This window comes from Schistocerca piceifrons, chromosome 1 (genome assembly GCF_021461385.2).
Source record: "Schistocerca piceifrons isolate TAMUIC-IGC-003096 chromosome 1, iqSchPice1.1, whole genome shotgun sequence".
NCBI lineage: Eukaryota > Metazoa > Arthropoda > Insecta > Orthoptera > Acrididae > Schistocerca > Schistocerca piceifrons.
This window is the reverse complement of record NC_060138.1, coordinates 18,519,082-18,539,040: the sequence shown is the minus strand read 5'-3', so window position 1 is coordinate 18,539,040 and position 19,959 is coordinate 18,519,082. Positions and strand designations below refer to the sequence as shown.

The window sequence follows — 19,959 nt, the reverse complement described above, 5'->3', positions numbered from 1 at the left end:
TAGTCTTTTCTGAACATGTGTTGTCATGGTGCATTTTAAAATATCTCTACAGTTAACATGGAAAAGCCAAATGAAAATTTAAATTTAAGTGTATAATTTTAAAACAATAAATTTATTGTCATTGAAGAAAAATGATTTAATATGTTCCCCCTGGAACAACATCATAGAATCTAGTGCACTCATTAACAAATAATATGCAAGTAACAAATTTTAAGTCTTTAGGCCAAATAGATTTTGAGACATGGTGATTAAAAAAAAAAAAAAAAAAATCAGGGATGGGGGTGGTGGTAAGTCCCATGCTTCTTGACAGAGCATAGGTGAATGATGTGGGAGACCTGCCCCCCGCATACTAGGAAAGGTCCTAATGGAGGTGGTTTGCCGTTGCCTTCCTCCGACTGTAATAAGATGACAACAACAACACACAGTCATCTCGGGGCAGGTGAAAAATCCCTGACCCCACCAGGAATCATACCCGGGGCCCCTTACTCTGGAAGCGAGAATGCTACTGAGAGACCATAAGCTGAGGATGCAAATACCTATAAGTGTAGAAAAAATTATCAAAATCGGAGATGTCAAGAACCACACCACTGGTTGACTTCACATTGACTGGCTCTACTAGGAGACAGGAAAACACTGCACATATGTCTGACAGTAGTCACCCTTAGTCAACAACACTATCTGATAAACCATACAGACAACTTACAGCTCACACGTTGTCTGTAACTACCACCACAGAACTGTGTGCTGCCTTTTCAGACACAACTGGGAGAGTTGTGTCAACCCAGACAGTACACAACTGCCTCCACACCCTCAATTTGGCTTCTAGGCATCCGTTACGAACAGCAGCATTGAGGTGTGCGAAGACTTTCCACAAGGGAGCACCCGGAACGAAACTCAGATCAACGGTGTCAGGTTCTCTTCATTGAGTGCAGGGAATGTCTGGTCCCTAATTGTCAAGGACAGGTGTAGAGGTGCCCAGTCGTACCCACGAATGTGCCGAGCATGTGGGCTAGCGGTATTTGCCGTGGACCCGACCGAGCACGCTCGGAGAACACGTGAACCTCGCACAGTGCCGTCGCGTGAATCTTCCTCGAACTGTAGTCGACCTAACGTCTCTACAGTATAGTGGACAGCTTGCCAAGGATGACCTGAGCATGTTACAGGTCGTGCGGTTAGGGTGATGTGTTGTTGAATGTTACCTGGCAGCAGAATTTTATTTCACAGATGTGTACTTTCAAACAAAGTGCTTTATTTTTTCATTCCCTTCTTCACTCATGTAAACCCACGATGTTCACTGGCATGCAGGCACTGCAAAATTATTTTTTTATGAAGTTTATACACCAGACGTTAAACAGACATCACAGACAACATAATGGCCACACATTCAGCTGCAAAAAGTTTCACATAAAGAAGCTTAACACAACTGCAGAGTGACTTCTCACTGCAATTATATAAGCACAAAAAATGCAGAATATGCACAATTTCAACGCCCTCTGCAAGACCAGTTACACAGTTATTATCTGTACACATTTTCTGTTGTAGTTTGTTTTTATTTACCCTTTGTAGTTTGTTTTTATTTACCCTACTTTTCACTTGTAAATTACCTACAGAGCAAGTGACCAATCAAAAATTTTAAATGCTCCTAGACACCACATATACGCAGGAAAAAGAACTTGTTATAAATAAAATTGAAGTACAGATTTATAAATAAATCACCTTCACATCAGCCACTAATGATTAGTACCATTGTTGAAAGCTCAATTTCCTTTCTGGCAGGCTCCCTCCTTACAACCCAAAGACAGCTCATTACCATGGTAACAGACAGGTTTACAAGCTATGATCCAGGAAGAACAGATTTTGTTTCTTTAATTCCAGCCTGTGTTCCCAAAAATTGTCATCGTACTATCAATTTTGGTCTGTATTGACAGTCTTCAGATCTGCAGGAAAAGGGGAACAAAACACAACTAATGGACAAATTGCATCTTGTAAACTATAATTATGACAAAGTAAAAGGTACTAATTCCATACACATAGAATACATGAGCTTAAAAATGTGACAAAACACACCCGTCTAAAATATTGTGACGTTGTCGACAGTGAAAACAAAACTACAAAAATATTTTCATATATTATTACTTCTATTCTATAATGCCTATGTTAATTTTGTCTTATCTCTCGTGATGATGTCACTGACTTTATTACATAAGAATATATCTTAAAAAGGTATGTTCTGTCAAATTTTTAAGCTAATCTATGTATGGAGCAAGTACCTTTTTATTAAGTCATAATTAGATTACAAAATGTAGAACGCCAAAATCAATAGTGTGGCACTTTTTTTGAACACAGACTGGGATTAAATATTGCTGTAAATAAGTGAAATATACTTACTTAAGTCTTTCCTGTTTGAACTGCTGTGTACACTCATCGAAAAGTTTCTGATTGATCTCCATGAACAGCTTCAGAGCATTATATATTAATCCATGTATTGTCCTAAATAACATAAATTACCAAATTAATACAACTGTTGTATATGTTTATTTTTCATTACATTCAAACTTTCCGAAACCTCAGCTCATCCAGATTGTATGTATGAATTATTAACTCATGGCTTTCCAATATTTTAGAATTTGTCCCAATAAAAAGTCTACAAGTTAACAGGAAACCTATGTACATACACAAATCAAGAAATTAGTTGTACAATATGTTACCTTTAAGATTAGCATACATCTGTATTAATGTTTTAACACTAGAATGGCAGAAAGGGTCAAAAAATCTGGCATACTTTTTCCTTCAACCAATTTTTTTTCCCCTTTTTTCACTTCATACAAGAAATCATATTACTTTTCCCAATTTTTCTCCTCTTTACAATGGTATATTAGGATATACAAAAACTTACACTTTCTTGACCATTTCATTCCATCTACCCTGGAGGGCTCAATCTGACAGTGTCCTAATTTCTCTTTTAACATATACGAATAATCCCACAATGAAGAGGCAGCAATCTGCAATCCTGCAGAGATGCTGCTGCTCACTGTTACATCTCGGTAAATGCACATTCGAATCTGTCACAGTTTATATTGTGTTATTCAGGAAATATTCTTTGTCCATGAAAGATGTATTCAAACCTATCTCACCAGCATGAACTCTCTGATAAAGAAATGTTATGTCTCCAAGAGAATTATGAAGCTGAACTGGAAACTGACTTCACAGGTGAAGATGAGGATCTTTTAACAGAGACAAGTGAAGATAAAGACACTGTGAATAAGGAGAGATCAGTGGAGGAGGATTCAGATACTAATTGATGTCAATTCTCACCTCTTCAATCATCACAGCATACCCAGTTGAATGCCTCTACAAAAATGCTTGCACGGGATGGAACCAAGTGGGAGACAGACAATTTACCAAATGCTCAGAAAGTCCTAAAATCAATGATTGGACTGTCTCACTCCAGGAATTAAAAAGTTGATAGTCTTCAGATACATTCGTATTGTCATTTGCACAAACGATGTTTCTGCAGATGGCCTTTGGCCACGTTCTTGGGGCCATTTTCATCAACAATGTTATGCGAAGAGTGAAGTTTCCGAAGTTTCTCAGATTTTTCTATTTCTGATGAAAAATCAATCTAAGCTGAATGCCTGCCAGTCAACAAAGTCACTCTTGAATCTGAAATTAGAGGAAAGTTCATGGAAAACACTAGTCATTCTTACTGGACTGTAGAAAATATTACCAAGCAAAACACTACAAACTTACTTTCAAATGGCCTATAAAACTGACAAACACGGTTCCAAATTCTGGACTGCTGCTAACGTAGCTTTCCCATGCCTCAGAAAACAGGATGCATATAGAGAAAAGCAACCACTCAATGTAACTTTCCTGCATCTCGTGGAGCAATTTCTAAATCAAGGGACAAACATGACAATAAACAACTTATTCATGTCTCTTCAGATGTCTAAACAGCTCTGGGAAAAGAAAACATTAGTTGCCACAAAGAACAAGGTCCACTGTGAAATCGATGACGAGGTAAAGAAGTCAAATGCTGAAATACAAAACCCCACTATCCCATACCAGACCTACAACACAGACTGCACCACGACTGTATTATTCTGAGTACACTGGTTTCTGAAGCAGCAATGATCAATGAAGGAAAGAAGAAATCTGAAACCATAACATTATATAAAGCAACAAAATAAAGGACGGATGTCATTGATCTAATGAACTGTAAATATGCTACAAAGACTGCACGTAGGAGAGGCCGACATGTATCTTCTACATCATCTTTGACATGGCTGCAGTACACTGAACTGACGAAAGTCACGCGATACCTCCTAATATTGTGTTGGACCATCTCGTGCCCTGCATAGTGCAGCAATTTGACGAGGAATGGTTGCGAGAAGTCATTGGAAGTCCCCTGCAGAAATAATGAGCCATTCTGCTTCCATAGTCACCCATAAAACAAAAGAGTATATTGAGCCATTCTGCCTCTTAGCTATCCATAATTGCGAAAGTGTTGCCAGCACAGGTATTGTGCACAAACTGAACCTCTGATTATGTCCCATAAACAATCGATGGGATTCATGTTGAGTGAACTGGGCAGCCAAATCATTCACTCAAATTGTCCAGGATGTTCTTCAAACGTATCATGAACAATTGTGGCACTGTGACATGACACATTGTTTGGGAACACGCAAGTCCATGAATGGCTGCAAACAGTCTCCAAGTAGCCAAACATTACCATTTCCAGCCCACAGACAGTTCAGTTGGACCACAGGACTCAGTCCATTCTATGTAAACACAGCCTGCAGCATTACGGAGCCATCACCAGCTTGCACAGTGCCTTTATGACACCTTTGGACCATGGCTTTGTTGGGTCCATGCCACACACTAACCTCAGTATCAGCTCTTACCAACAGAAATCTGGACTCATCTGATGAGGCCATGGTTTTTCTAGTCGTTTAAGGTAGTGTAAATATATTTACAAAGTAGTAGCAAACAAGGAAATGGAAGGGAAGTTCATACTTCAACTGACGAATGAATTAAAGGGGGAAAGGACAAAGAAAGAACAGATAAAGAAGAAGACAGAAGAACAAAATGATCTTGAAAATGGAAAAAATGTCAAATCAGGCTCTGAAAAGGCAACAAGACCAATGACAACTGTGTAAAGAGCCAGGCAGTTTTGTGCATAAAATGTGCACATAAAACAGAAATTACCTATGCTAAGTGCACTAGCAGATTCCAATTACTTGAGTAAAAGGTACAACAAAATTGTGTGTAGAACACACGTGAGTATATGGAGCACATGAGGTCTGTTCAAAATATCATAGGACTTTGTCCAAAAATTCACCTACATTTATCTTTTACTTATTGTATATGGTCTCCTTTGAAATACTCTCTTTTGCAATTGATACATCATTCCCAACATAGTTTTCACTTCTGGAAGCAGTCTCGGTATGCCTTTCGCTGGATCGCGTTAAACGTCATTTGCAAATTTTCTTACATCTCGTCTATGTCACAAATCTTCATACTTTCAATGTGGTTTTCAACTTTGGAAACGAAAAAAGTACGCAGGCCCCAGGTATGGAGAGTACGGAGGATGAGGCAGCACACTGATTTTGTTTTTTGTGCCATAGTCACACACCAACAGGGATGAATGTGCAAAAGCATTATCGAGATGCAAGAACCGTGTCTTGCCACATTTCAGGCCATTTCCGTGTCACATTTTCTTGCAGGCATTGCAATACATCCCAATAGTACAATCTATTAACAGTTTGTCCCTGTGGCACGAATTGATGATGAACTAATCCTTAAAAGTCAAAGAAAACTATCTGCACGGCTCTGACATCTGACCTGACCTGACCTGATGAGCTGTTTTGCCTTGGACACCCTTTCTCAATCCACTGTGAAGGCTGAACCTGGGCCTCAACACCGTAACCATAGATCCATGTCCTTTCACCAGTTGTGATTCTCTTAAGGAAAATCTCATTCTCATTTGCACGATCCAAAAGCTCTTTACACACTGCGAGGAAAAGGTCTTTCTGGTCTTGAATCTTGAGCTGCGCAACGAACTTGGCGGCAAAACGATGCATTCCAATATGCTGTGTCAGGATTTCATGACATGATTCAATTGAAATGTTATATTCTTCTGCAACCTCTCGAATAGTCAGTCTTTGATTGACAGTAAGTTTCATTGACAGTCCTGACACAAGCATTCTTGATAGACGTCTAAGGATGTTCGGAATGAGGGTCATCTTTAATTTCCATCTGGCCATTTTAAAACTGTGTGAACCATTCATAACATTGAGTATGGGTTAAGCATTCCTAGCCATAGGCTTTCTGCATCACTGGACATAGGTATTTGAAGGTTTTCTTGAGTTTCACACGGTATTTAATGCAGACACATTGCTTCTCTTATTCTGCCATCTCTAAATTTGCGTACTGTGTGATACAACGTTCTACCCAATACAACCCTGAGCAATAACTAACTGACAAACAACATTAAAACTTCCAGCAGCTACACATTAAACACAGGCATGTGCAGGAATGCCAACCACATTTCACATCAACATACCAATGATGCAAAAGTATGAATGTACTGGAATTTTTTGAACAGACCTCATATACTAAATGTGTCTAGAAAGCTCTACAAATAATCAATTTACAAATTTCTACATTTTACGAGCTTGTTAGCATGAACAACAATAATTTAGTAAAATAATTGTCAAAATTATTAAGTAATGAACTAAATATTTTATTAAATATTTTTCGTAACTTACACATAGGTAGGGGGGTAACATACACTAAAATTAAGTACTCATTTAAGTCAAATATGAAAATATTTGATGCAGGATCAAAATGACCTGCTCAGCACTGACTGAATATGTTTAGAGTGACACCATAACTAAGGCAATAAAGGGATAAAACACACACACACACACACACACACACACACACACACACACACACACACACACACACACACAGAGAGAGAGAAGAGAGAGAGAGGTCAGATACTGGCAGTTTGTTGCATATAGTATGTTGATCAACTTTGAGAACCAAGGTGGGTGGAAAATCACATTGCAGAGTTGTCTGTAATCAAAGTAGAATGAAATCTGTCACTCAGGAACTCCAGTGAGAAAGAATGTAGTGACAAAAATTCCCACAGAGAGGTTCACGCGTAAAAAGAAGTGCAAAATGTATTTGTCAGTAGCCACAATAAACAAATATTGTGCAAAGAAATCCCACTATGATGGTGTATGTTTTGCATTCTTCATATGCTCTCATTGCGCTGCATGTGACACCGGAAAATAATACGGATCATCACACACTAAATATTGAGTCCAGGATTTGTACAATGAAAGATTCACCACTTAGTAGGTAAAACACTGAAAGTACATTCAATTAATTGTTGAGCCTAATTATGCATAAACAACTGATATCAGAACTTCAATTGTTACCACAATATGGATACTTCAGATGTTCTGAAAGAGAGATAGCATCACCAATGATCTGATATATGCTGTTCCCTGTTTTTGTAAATATCTGGTAAATAGGTCAATCTTTGGAAATTGCATCATCACTCCATTTTCCGAAGGACATCGCATCAATGTTGTTGAAATTTTAATGTGCACACGAGATGTGACCAAAAACTAACAGGAGTTTTAAAAATTTTGCGGGCTTTATGCAGCCAATTTTCAAATACTTTTTATCTTGTTGGTACGCACGTTCCTGAAGTACGTATACATTTTCAGCTGTTCTGAATATTTAGTTTATTATTGACAGCCGAAATGGTTGTACGTGTTTTCAAGAGCACGGCAAATTTTTACTTTCAAAAAAGAAGTATACAAAGACTTGCATTAAATTTTGCTTGAAAAATGGAAAAATGCAGCACTGCATTCGAAATGTTGACTGTGGCTTCTGGTGAATTTACTACAGGACAAGAGTTTATAAGTGATAACATTTAAAAGAGGGTATGGGACATGGTAAAGGTGACGACTGCCCAGAGCTCCATAGCACATCATTACTTATGAAGAAGTAAAGAAAAGCTTTCAGAAAAATCGCTGAATCACAGCAGAGAGGTGGGTGTTTATGTTAGCATATCCTCTGACCCAAGCCAAACAATTATTTTTTGGGGTATTTTGGGTATGAAATGTGTAGCAGCAAAGTTTGTTCTGAAATTGTTGAATTTCAAATAAAAACAATGTCCTGAAGACATAACTCTAAGTCGACAAAGATCCAGAGCTTTTAAATAATTATGATAACATGTGACAAAGCATCTATAGGAAAGATATCGAAATCGAGGCCCAGTTGTACAAATGGAAACTGCCTGAAGAGCCAATTCAAATAGTTCGATCACATGAGGAGGTAGTTGTGACAATTTTCTTCAATTACAGTGGGACAGAGCATCACGAGTTCCCGCCTTACGATTAAATGGTCATTAAGGAATACATCCTGGAAGTTAAGCACCGTTTGTGTGAAGTAAGCCAAAAAAACCACTACTGTGGCAAAAACACAAATGGAAATTTCGTCATGATAATGCTACTGCACACACCTCAACGCTTGTCCATCATTTTTTGGCAAAAAACAAAACCATTATGTTGCCTCACTCACCGTATGCACCAGAAACAGCCCTTGTGAATTCTTTCTGTCCCTGACACTGAAAAGAACCATGAAAGGACATCTGTTTGATAAAAACAGAATCATTGAAGAACCTTTCACCAAAATGACAAGTGAGTTTCAGAAGTGCTTCCAAGACTGGAAAAAGAACTTGCACAAGTGTATTAAATCTGAGGGGGATTGTTCTGAAGGGCACAAAGTAGTAGTTGATGATGAATAAATGAAGATTCTGTAAGAAATACAAAAATTTCTGTTACTCACTGATCACGTCTCACGTTCCATCAATAGTACTCGTTCAGTTTGATAACTATGCACACTTTTCAAGCATTACTGCTACTGTCGAAGGGAGGACGCAAATCCGTCGTCTTCCGGGGAAATAGCTCCTGACACCTGAACTGTGGGATGTGGGATGGAAGTAAGCTGGGTGGTGGCTCCAATTTGCCCTGGGCAACGTTCACGAGGCCACCTCTGGGTCCAGTGGAGCTCATGCAGGGCATCATGGCAGTCTAGGAGGACGAGGATCGTACACTGGTTGCAGATCAGGTATACCCCGATATGACCATCATGTTTCCTGACAGCAGTGGCGTTTTTAAACAAGATAATGCACCATGTCACAAGGCCAGGAGTGTGATCGAGTGGTTTCAGGAACACAGTGGTGAGTTCTGAACACATCTGGAATGTGACAATTTGGTGTCCAGAGCATACACGGATAACCAAAACTGTTAGCATAAATCAAGAAGCTGCTGTTTAGTTTGTTCAGACCAAGACTTGTCCATGCCCTGTTACAACTGAAAGAACAGTCACAGTTTTCGCACTGACACAATTCTCAATAACAATATTATGAAAAGGGTAGGGGAGTTGCTACTCACCATATAGTGGAGATGCTGAGTTGCAGACATGCACAACAAAAAGACTATCACAAAATAAGCTTTTCGCCAAAGTGGTCTTTGTCAAAATAGACCCCCCCCCCCCCACACACACACACAACACCACCACCACCACCACCACCACCACGCACGCACAAATCACACACACGACTGCAGTCTCTGGCAGCTGAAGCCACACTATGGGCAACAGCAGCAGTGCTTGATGGGAGATCACCTGGTTCAGATTCATTGTAACATCTTTGCAATATGCAGAACCTCAACAGCTTCTCCCTTGTTCACTTCAGATGGTGCTACTTAACCAAACAAGCCACCTACCTAGATGTTGACCTTCACCTCAAAGATGGCTACATCAGTACCTATGTTCATATCAAACCTACTGCCACCTGTTCCATACCAAGAAGTCCCTTCCATACAGCCTAGCCACCCATGATCGTGGGATCTGCAGTGGCGAGTGGTACCTCTCAAAATGTACTGAGGTGAGGCCTTTACGGACCATTATTATCCTCCCAACCTTGCACAAAAACAAATCTCCCGTGGCTTGTCTTTCCAGTCACCCACCACTTCCCAAAATTTCATCATCCGACCACATAGGAGCATTTCCCTCGTAATTCAGTGCCACACAGGATTGGACCAACTGAATTACATTCTCCCCACATGGTTTTGACTATCTTTTGCCGTGCCCTGAAATGAGAAATGTCTTGCCCACCATCTTTCCCACCCCACCCCTCCCACTGAACCACACAATATACTTGTCCATCAATACACATCCCCTCCTTCCAGCCCCTTACCTCATGGGTCATATCACTGTAATGACCTAGCTGCAAGATCTGTCCCATACATCCTCCTCCCACCATCCTCCTCCCACCATCACCTAATCCTGTCCAGTCACCATCATCATCTATCCCACCAATGGCAGGGCTATCTGTGAAACCAGTCAAGTGATCTACAAACTAAGCTGCAACCACTGTGCTGCACTGTATACGGGCACGGCAATGAAGAATGGCCACCGAAACCTACGGCCAAGAAACAAGTGGACTATCCCGTTGCTGAACATGCTGCCAAGCATGACATTCTTCATTTCAATGACTGCTTCACAGGCTGTGCCATATGGATTCTTCCCACGAACACCAGATTTTCTGAATTGTGCACAGGTGTGAACTATCCCTGCAATATATCCTACGTTCCCCTAACCCTCTTGGCCTCGAACTTTGTTAGTCATTGTCCTCACCCATCTAGTGTCTTCCCTGTTCCCATTCCAGCACTGCATAGCCCCCGATTCCACCAGTATTTTTTACTTTTGCCCTTTTCCACTATGCCCACCCCTCCTCTCCCCCGCTCTCCGGCCAACCTCCCACCCGTACCTAGCTCCCCTACCCTCTCTCCATCTCGTCTCCACATGGTCCCGAGCAGCACTCCAGCATGCCCCACCCCCAGCCTGCCTTCCCGCTCCTCCCCATCTCAGCCTGCTCCTTACCCCCACCCAGTTGCCTCTCCCATCACACACTGCTGCTGCTCATAGTGTGGCTTCAGCTACCAGAGACCGTAGTCGTGTGTGTGTGTGTGTGTGTGTGTGTGTGTGCGTGCGCGAGTGCTCCTTCTATGTTGGCGAAAGCTTATTTTCTGACAGTCTTTTCTTGTGCCTATCTGCAACTCAGAATTTCCACTATATGGTGAGTAGCAAACTATTTTTTCATAATATTGTTTACATTCCTACCTGGATTATCTATCGTTTCCAGATTCTCAATAAAACTTTCCAGAGTACGAGACTGCACTCTCATGTGGTTTATAATATCGAAATTTCAGCCACTGTTGAAATCAACTACCAATGTGCATTGGAACGGTGAACAACACAATGGCACAAACACACCCAGAAGTGTTGAAGATGGCGGTAGCCACAAAAGTCTACACTTGCACCCAGCACTATGATTTGACAATTAACGGTACGTATGTTCACTGGTTAAAATATTTGTAGTAACTTTTTTCCTGAATCTGTCTCCCCCCCACCCTGTGGATTGATCAAATCAATGGCTACTACAATATAAAGATTAAAGTAACAAAGTAATTATAATTGACAAACATGTTATACAAAACAGCTGATGCATCTTATATGTATTTTGCACTCGTTAAGTTTCAGAATCACTAGCCTCCACCATGCCTATTTCTTTGTTTCTTGTCACACCAATTCCAGCTCTAGCAGCTATAAAACATGGCCGTTCTGTCATACGACTATTGTCACACTCAATTTCAGCTTCCATTTTGATGAACAGCATACAATTGAAGTTTCGAAAATGTCAAGTAGTAAGCAATTGCCAGTGTACTAATATTTCTATGTACACATAAGTTTGAATTACTTACTTGTTCCAGTGAGATTTTGAATTGCGATACAGAGAAGGAAACATGATTGGAAGTATAACAGCAGCATTGTCATTTATCAAAGACATAATGTATTCGTTGTTCCAGTAATAAAGGGCCCGTTCTGCCACCTAAATGGAACAATTTCAATGTATCAATGCCAGAATTGTATCTACAAGGCGTAAGCAGCATATGCTAATTTCACAGTACCTGGAAATGTGGGCTGGAAACACATTTAGCTAGTTGACGAAATAATGGATCCATCACTTTCTGAAATTCTGCTGGTTCAATAACATCCAGAATTTCTTCCAATTCATTCAGGTACATTACCTGTAAGATAAACAACAGACATTAATTCATGTTCAAGACACTGTAAGTACACTATTTATTATCATCGTTGATAAGCGATATTGGCAACTATTGCTACTTACTAAGAACTGATAAGAAACTACTTTGTTACAGTCAATGTAAAGACACAACACAACGAAGACCTTGACAGTTGGTATTTGAATTTTTGAGAGTTTTTTTGTTTTGCTGGCAGTAGGCTGTGGTCTGAGGCACATTTCTCTGTCTAGCATTTTGCTCCAATGCTGGAGATGACCATTAGAGGCTATAGCAACTCAGAAAGCAGTTACAATCTCAAATAACTCAGCAAACCTAATTTTAACATTATAAGTAGAAATAATATGTAGTGACTGTCTGTCCGACTCTGGTGGTTGCAGCTTCACATATGGTCTTACAGTTTGAACAGACTACATGGAGTTCTTGCAGTTGTTTAAAAAGACAATTTTATAGTTCTAGATAAATGCACTTAATGTGGGTATCACCCATTTTTCAGATAAAGTCACCCTGCCTGCACTGGAGGTGGAGTTCTTTTTACTTTTGGCATCATACGTAACAATGTTCATCATGGCGAAGATGCACCTCATCTTTTTCAAGACGCTTGTTGGTCATTTAGTTTTACAGGGTGGGACTCTTGATTATAACCAAACATATGACAACCATTTTCTTTTGGGTTCAAATTTGTATAGCCATGCTTCTTCACTTGTTACATTACTAAATACTGCTTCCGACTTCCCTGAATCAAATTTTCCTAGTTTTGCCTGACAGAATTCAACAGCTTTTCTTAGTTAGCAAATAGATAATGTATCAAATTTTTAAACCTAAAGGCTCTCAAAACCAGACCACTGCTAATCAAATTCCATAGTGCACTCAATTTTCAGGGAACCCATAAATCAGTTCATTGGTACATCTAAGCTCATTTTCTTCATTAGGGCCATGGCCAGCTGTCTTCATCAAATTTATTTTCGAAGTGTTTTTCTAACATTTGAACTTTGTAAAGTGGTAAATACTACTACTTTGGAAGATTAGTTGCGAACGTCCTAAAAACTGATTAGCATTCAGTCATATCCTGAAAGCAAATAAGGACTAGTGTTCTACCTGTTAGCTGAAGCTTATGTGGAATGAGACGCCTCTCAAGGGAATTCTCACAAATTCTTTTCCTGCTCATAAATGCGATGATAAATGCAAAACTCTCATATGTCTTAGTGTAAAATCTAATAAAAGCAGTTGATGGACATGTTAATTATGAACCTTCGTGGCAGATTAAAACCGTGTGCCGGACCGAGACTTGAACCCGGGACCTTTGCCTTTTGTGGGCAAATGCTCTACCATCTGAGCTACCCAAGCATGACTCACGTCCCGTTCTCACAGCTTTACTTCCACCAGTACCTCATTTATTTGTGTGTTAACTTGTGAGATTCAACTGTATTAATTTTTTTAAACTGTCTGTTTCACACAAAATAAAATGCTGGCTACTTCTGCAATGTCCACAACAACCGGCAGTGGCCAGATCTGTTACAAATCAGCATTCTGTTCCTTCATTTACACCGATGTGTCCTACGGGGACTTTGACTGCAAAATTTCACAATTATGACACAATGTATGAACATAAGGGGGGGGGATCTTGAAAGTATTTTTTGAAATGATAATCTGAGAATGGGTCTTCCAAAATACAACTTTTGCAGTACGACACAATCTTAATATAATTTACTGTAAAATGGCGAAGTATGCTGTTGAAATAATCACCACATTAATACATGCAGTTTGCAATTTATTGTTTCCAGGTATGCAATTTTATTTGGGGATCTATGTAATTTAATCTCTTCACTGAGAAGCCGTGCAAAAAACAAAGGAGAAACTTGGAAAGGAAATTAAGGTTCAGGGGGAAAAAATAAAAACTTTGCAGTTTGTTGATGACACTGTAATTATGGCATAGATGGTTAAGAAATTGTAAGAGCAGTTGCAAAAATGAATGGTACCATCGAAAGATTATCAGAGCGGTTGGAGATAATGGGCATGCGTGCACGAGTTGTGCCTGTTTGTGTGAATGTGTTTTTATTTTCTGAAGGAGGTGTGTGTGTGTGTGTGTGTGTGTGTGTGTGTGTGTGTGTGTGTGTGTGTGTGTGTGCGTGTGTGCGCGCGCGCAGAGGGGGGGATTACACCATCGCAAATATTATTGCAAAGAACACTGCATTTTGGAATAGAAACTTGCACACAAGCGTGCTGCAATTAGATTGTTTCTGATTGCAAATCAGTAGATAGATTGTCTGGAAGTGGCAGTGAAGTAAATAAAGGCTTGTTCAAATGAAACTGCCAATACCTTAGACCATGGATGATTGTTTGTTTGTTTCGTTGTAAGGCGCAAAAAACAACTGAGGTCATATGCGCCCAAGTAAAAACTATAGAATGCCATGGGTGATACATTACACTAAAAACTAACATACTAGGGACGGAATTCATTTGCAGGCAAGTTCTGGAATTTTGTTGCGTTTATCTTAACTATAATATCTTTAGCAAAGGTTTCCATTTTGCAATGGGGAAATCTAGAGCAAAGTTACGTTCAACTGAAGGATATGTGAAAGGAAGTCTTCTATATAATGACGTTTTCTAGTCTATTACAGTTCTTGTTATTGTTTCGGTATCTATGTTAGCAGAGATTGTAGGACAAACATTTATTTTCTGTAAATAGCAGACATTATGGATATAACAATAAAAATAATCAATTATTGATAATATAATGAAAATGGACAGATAAAAAAATGTACTCACCAAGCGTCAGCAGGGGACCACACACACACACACACACACACACACACACACACACACACACACACACACACACAGTATTTAACTTCTATGAGCTTTCGGAGTCAGTGGCTCCTTCTGGTGGAAGAGTTGAAGGGGAAGGAAGAGGGGTTGGAAGAAAAGGACTAGAGAGGTTAAGGGAAAGGAGTACAGTTTAGAAAAGTCACCCAGAACCCCAGGCCTGGGGAGAGAGACTAGACAGGATGAGAAGGAAAGACTGGTACAGTGAGTGATGAACCTCTAGCATTGGGAAGTTTCTCTGTGGCACACTACTACTGTTCTGTCAGGAGCTGAATGCAGCTGAGAGCTTCTCTATAATGCCTTATTCATTCACAAACTCTTTATCATGTTTTATTAACTCGGTTGGTTGGTTTGGGGAAGGAGACCAGACAGCGAGGTCATCGGTCTCATCGGATGAGGGAAGGACGGGGAAGGAAGTCGGCTGTGCCCTTTGAAAGGAACCATCCCAGTATTTGCCTGGAGCGATTTAGGGAAATTGTGGAAAACCTAAATCAGTATGGCCGGACGCGGGATTGAACCGTCGTCCTCCCGAATGCGAGTCCAGTGTCTAACCACTGCGCCACCTCGGTCGGTTTTGTTAACTACTCAGTTCCTTGTTTATATATATTTTAATCAGCATTATCTAAGCTATGTAATGACCCATTACCTCTTATGGCACCACAGAACATGACAAAGAAATAAACTATCAACAGTGTTTAAGATATAGTGAGACCAGATGGTACCCGGCAGATGATTCTTATCACAGCAGATGTGACACCCGCGGGCAGACGGAATACATGCGGATCAGTTTCTTTGTGCGGAAGGAATGACAACTATCATAATGTAGATACTGCTAAAGGCTACTCGGCTCTTAGTGAACTACTCTTGGTATCATCCAGACACCAAACTTGTCACATAATTATTTATAGTCTATTTAATTACATGCTGACACATAACTACTCTACTTTACAGGTAAGGTATACGAATAAATTTGTGACAAGACAACCTTTTTATGGACCATCCAGAGGAAGCCTCAAAAAAACACCAAACCCCTTGTATGGTTTGATTTTGATGTCATCCTGACCTGGGTCCAGGTCCAAGACACCCTACTCTTATTTAACAACAGCCTCAATAACTCCTCTCCCATTCACTACACCTGGTCCTCCTAAGCCACCTATCTGGATGTCAATCGCCACCTCTCTGATATCCATATCACCCCACCAATCATCTACTGCACTTGTTGTAGTAGCCACCAGAAAGATCGCGGGAGGCGCACATTGGCACGGCGCGTCACGGACGGTAGTTGCCGCAAGTAGAGTGCTGTCCACCAGAGGGCACGCGAGAATTCGGACGCGACCTCTGCCGGCATGACAACAACAACAACAACTCCGGCAGCACGGGCCGTGCCCAGTAAGTTAACATCGGGCCTGCCTAGGACACAGTCCCGGTCTACGCTAAGTGAAGTGCGACGTAAACGTGAACAGTGTTACTTAACAATTGGCGACGAGTAGGGTCGTTCTTTCGCGTGTTGCGTCGTCGTTCCAGTTTCGCAGTTTCTCCACGGCATGGAGGATTTGGTGCGAGTATTGGTTGCGCAGCAGACGGAACGCATGGCCACCATGAAACAAGTGCTTCCGGCGTTGCTCTCCATGCCGTCTGCTCCGGCGCAGTTCCCTCCTCCCTTTCCCCCGTATGACGAGACTGCGGAGGATTGGGACGCATATGAACATCGCCTTCGGCAGCATTTCCAGGCGTTTCATGTTGCCGATGCGGAGGTATGTCGTGCTCTCTTCTTGTCTTGGATATCTCCCTCGCTGTATCAAGTTTTGTGGCAACTAGCGCCGTTGCAGGAACCCTCGTCCTTGTCTTTTGACGCATTGTGTTCATTGCTGTCTTCATATTATCGCCGCTGCACGCATGTTGTGGCGGCTAGGGTCGAGTTCTATCAATGCAAGAAACAGCCCCATCAGTCTTACCGGGCGTGGGCCGCTACCCTGCACGGTCTTAGTCGCAAGTGTCATTTTGTCACGGAGCAGTCGCGAGAGTCGTATGCCCACGTTATGGTATGCGACGTCATTGTTCGTTCGGCCCCTGATAGGGAGGTCCGGCAACGGGCCCTGCAGTTAGAAGACCCTACCCTCGAGGAAGTCCTGTCCATTGCTCAATCGTATGAAGTCTCTCACGCAGCAGGTCAACAGCTGGACGCGTGGTGCGACGTCGCGGAGGTTCAGGGCGGCGCGGCCGCGTCCACTGTGTCCGGGGTGGACGACGTGCGAGCGGTACAATCCGGCCGTTACGGCCGCTCCCGCACGGCGCGTAAACAGACTTCCAGCCGCCGGCCCTTGTTGCCGTCCTGTGCGTTGTGCTATATACATCAGTCCTGTGCGTTGTGCTATATACATCACGATCGGTCAGAGTGCCCCCAGCGTTTGGCCGTTTGTCGCAAATGTAATAAAAAAGGTCACATTGCTAAAGTTTGCCGCTCAGCCTCAAAAGCATCGAAGGAAGCAAGTACAGAGGACGTGGACGTTGACATTCAGGAAGTTTCATCAGGCCAGGCTCCTGACGCATTGGCACGCAAACTCTTTATCGAGTTGTCGGTTCGGTCGCGCCGGTTACAACTGCAAGTAGATACAGGTGCGTAAGTTTCGTTGTTGAATGCACAAACTTATTCCGACCTTGGATCGCCCCTGTTGGCGCCAGTTTACCGGCGTCTACGCGGTTATGGTAAACAGTTCATTCCCCTACTGGTTCAATTCACTACCGACGTGACTTACAAATCAGTCACTCGGCCTATTACTTTTATTGTTGTCCGTGATGCGAGCTCCGCTAACCTTTTGGGCCTGGATGCCTTTCAAGCTTTCGGTTTTTCTATCGCTGACACCATACAGTTGGTCTCCGAAGACGTTCCCTATCACTCATTGGAATCTTTGATCTCAGACTTTCCAGATATTTTTGAGGAGGGCCTGGGGCGTGTTTCAGATTTTGAAGCTCACTTCACGTTGAAGGCGTCGGCTCACCCGCGTTTTCTACGCGCGAGGCAGATCCCCTTGGCTCTCCGCCCTCAGGTAAAGGAAGAGCTAGACCGTCTGACAGCCCTAGGGGTCGTTCTTCCCATTTCTTCCAGTGAGTGGGCTTCGCCCCTCGTTATTGTCAAGAAGCCCTCGGGAAAATTACGTCTTTGTGGCCTTGTGCTGATGAATTGTTCTCCGCCGTGGCGGGAGGCCGCTATTTTTCGAAAATCGATCTGTCGGAGGCGTATCATCAGATACCGCTTGATGAGGACTCCAAACGGCTGGCGGTTGTCAACACCCCGTTTGGCCTTTACCAATACCAGCGGTTGGCTTTTGGAATATCCAGTGCTCCGGCGATATTCCAGCGTTATCTTGAACATGTCACGTTGACAATCCCTCATTGTATTAATTACCGGGATGACATAATTGTCACAGGCCGCAGCATGAAGGACCACTTGCACAACCTTCGCACCCTCTTTCTCAAATTCCGGTCTGTGGGCTTGCGTTGCAACCTGCATAAGTCAACCTTCTTCCAAACGTCCATTGAGTATGTGGGCTACACCATATCTCGGCACGGCATCCAGCCACTAGGAAGTTTGGTCCAAGGTATCGTCAACCTTCCTCGACCCACTTCGCTGAAAGAGTTACAAGCTTTTTTAGGCAAGATAGCCTATTACCACCAATTCATTCCCAGGACTTCCACTATAGCCCACCCCCTGTACTGCCTTCTGCACAAGGGTGTTCCTTTTGATTGGTCGCCTGCATGCGAGCGAGCGTTCACCTCGTTGAAGGGCCTCCTCACGTCAGCCCCTTGTTTGGCTACTTTTGATCCACATAAGCCGTTGAAGCCGTTGGTCCTGGCTACAGATGCTTCGCAGTATGGGGTGGGGGCGGTCCTGGCCCATCGCAACGCAGATGGTTCCGAGCAACCTCTGGCGTTTGCGTAGAAAACGCTTAGTCCCGCGCAGGCCCATTACTCCCAGGTGGAAAAAGAGGCTTTGGCCATTGTCTACGCTGTTACCAAGTTTCACCCTTTCTTGTATGGCACGAAGTTTCAGTTAATCACTGACCATAAGCCGTTAATATCGTTATTCGGCCCCACCTCTCAGATTCCGGATAGGGCTGCCCACAGACTACAGCGCTGGGCCTTGTTCCTCTCTAAGTACCATTATGACATTCATTTTCGCCCTACAGGACAGCATGCCAATGCAGACGCTCTTTCCCGTCTTCCGGTGGGCCCGGATCCTACGTTCGATTGAGAGGAGATTATGTGTTTTCATTTGGATGTGGCATCCCGCCAAGCAGTTGATGGCTTCCCGATCACTGGTTCTCGAGTTGCCAGGGAAACGGCGGCTGACCCGGTTCTCCGGCAAGTAGTTCGCCTCATTCAGCAGGGGTGGTCCTCCCGCCCTCCGGGCCGGGCCTCGGACCCTCTTCGTAATTATTTTCTTCTACGAGACCGCCTCTTGGTCTTGGAAGGAGTTCTCCTTCTGGCTTACGATGATACAGCTCCTCGCGTGGTTGTTCCCGCAGGTTTACGAAGGGAGGTCCTCACGTTATTACATGCGGGGCACTGGGATGTTTCCCGTACTAAAACCTTGGCTCGTAGACATGTGTACTGGCCCGGTATTGACAGAGAAATTGAGCACTTGGTGTCCGCCTGTTCCCAGTGTGCGAGCCAACAAGCATCTCCCAGGGCAGCGTTCTCTTCATGGCCGCCGGCAACCCAAGCATGGGAATGTGTTCACATCGATTTTGCGGGCCCTTTTCTCAATGGCTTTTGGCTCATTGTCATTGATGCTTATTCACGATTCCCATATGTGGTTCGCTGCTCCTCAACCACTTCAGAAGTTGCAATCCAGGCACTAGCAAAAATCTTTTCTGTGGAAGGTCTGCCAATCACCCTGGTCTCAGACAATGGACCGCAGTTTATTTCGCAGACCTTCCAG

General features: G+C 42.6%; 1 protein-coding gene across 3 annotated transcripts in view; it reads right to left on the bottom strand.

The window, feature by feature from the left end:
• Positions 1-19,959, bottom strand: part of LOC124790607 (serine/threonine-protein phosphatase 2A 56 kDa regulatory subunit gamma isoform) — a 322,070-nt gene that overhangs the window by 20,514 nt on the left and 281,597 nt on the right. For all 3 annotated transcript variants that reach the window (XM_047257796.1, XM_047257797.1, XM_047257798.1), the window contains 3 exons: positions 12,060-12,179; positions 11,853-11,980; positions 2,389-2,490 (listed from right to left, as the gene is read on the bottom strand). In XM_047257796.1, the coding sequence (XP_047113752.1) occupies positions 2,389-2,490; positions 11,853-11,980; positions 12,060-12,179 (350 nt within the window). The remainder of the gene's footprint in view (positions 1-2,388; positions 2,491-11,852; positions 11,981-12,059; positions 12,180-19,959) is intronic.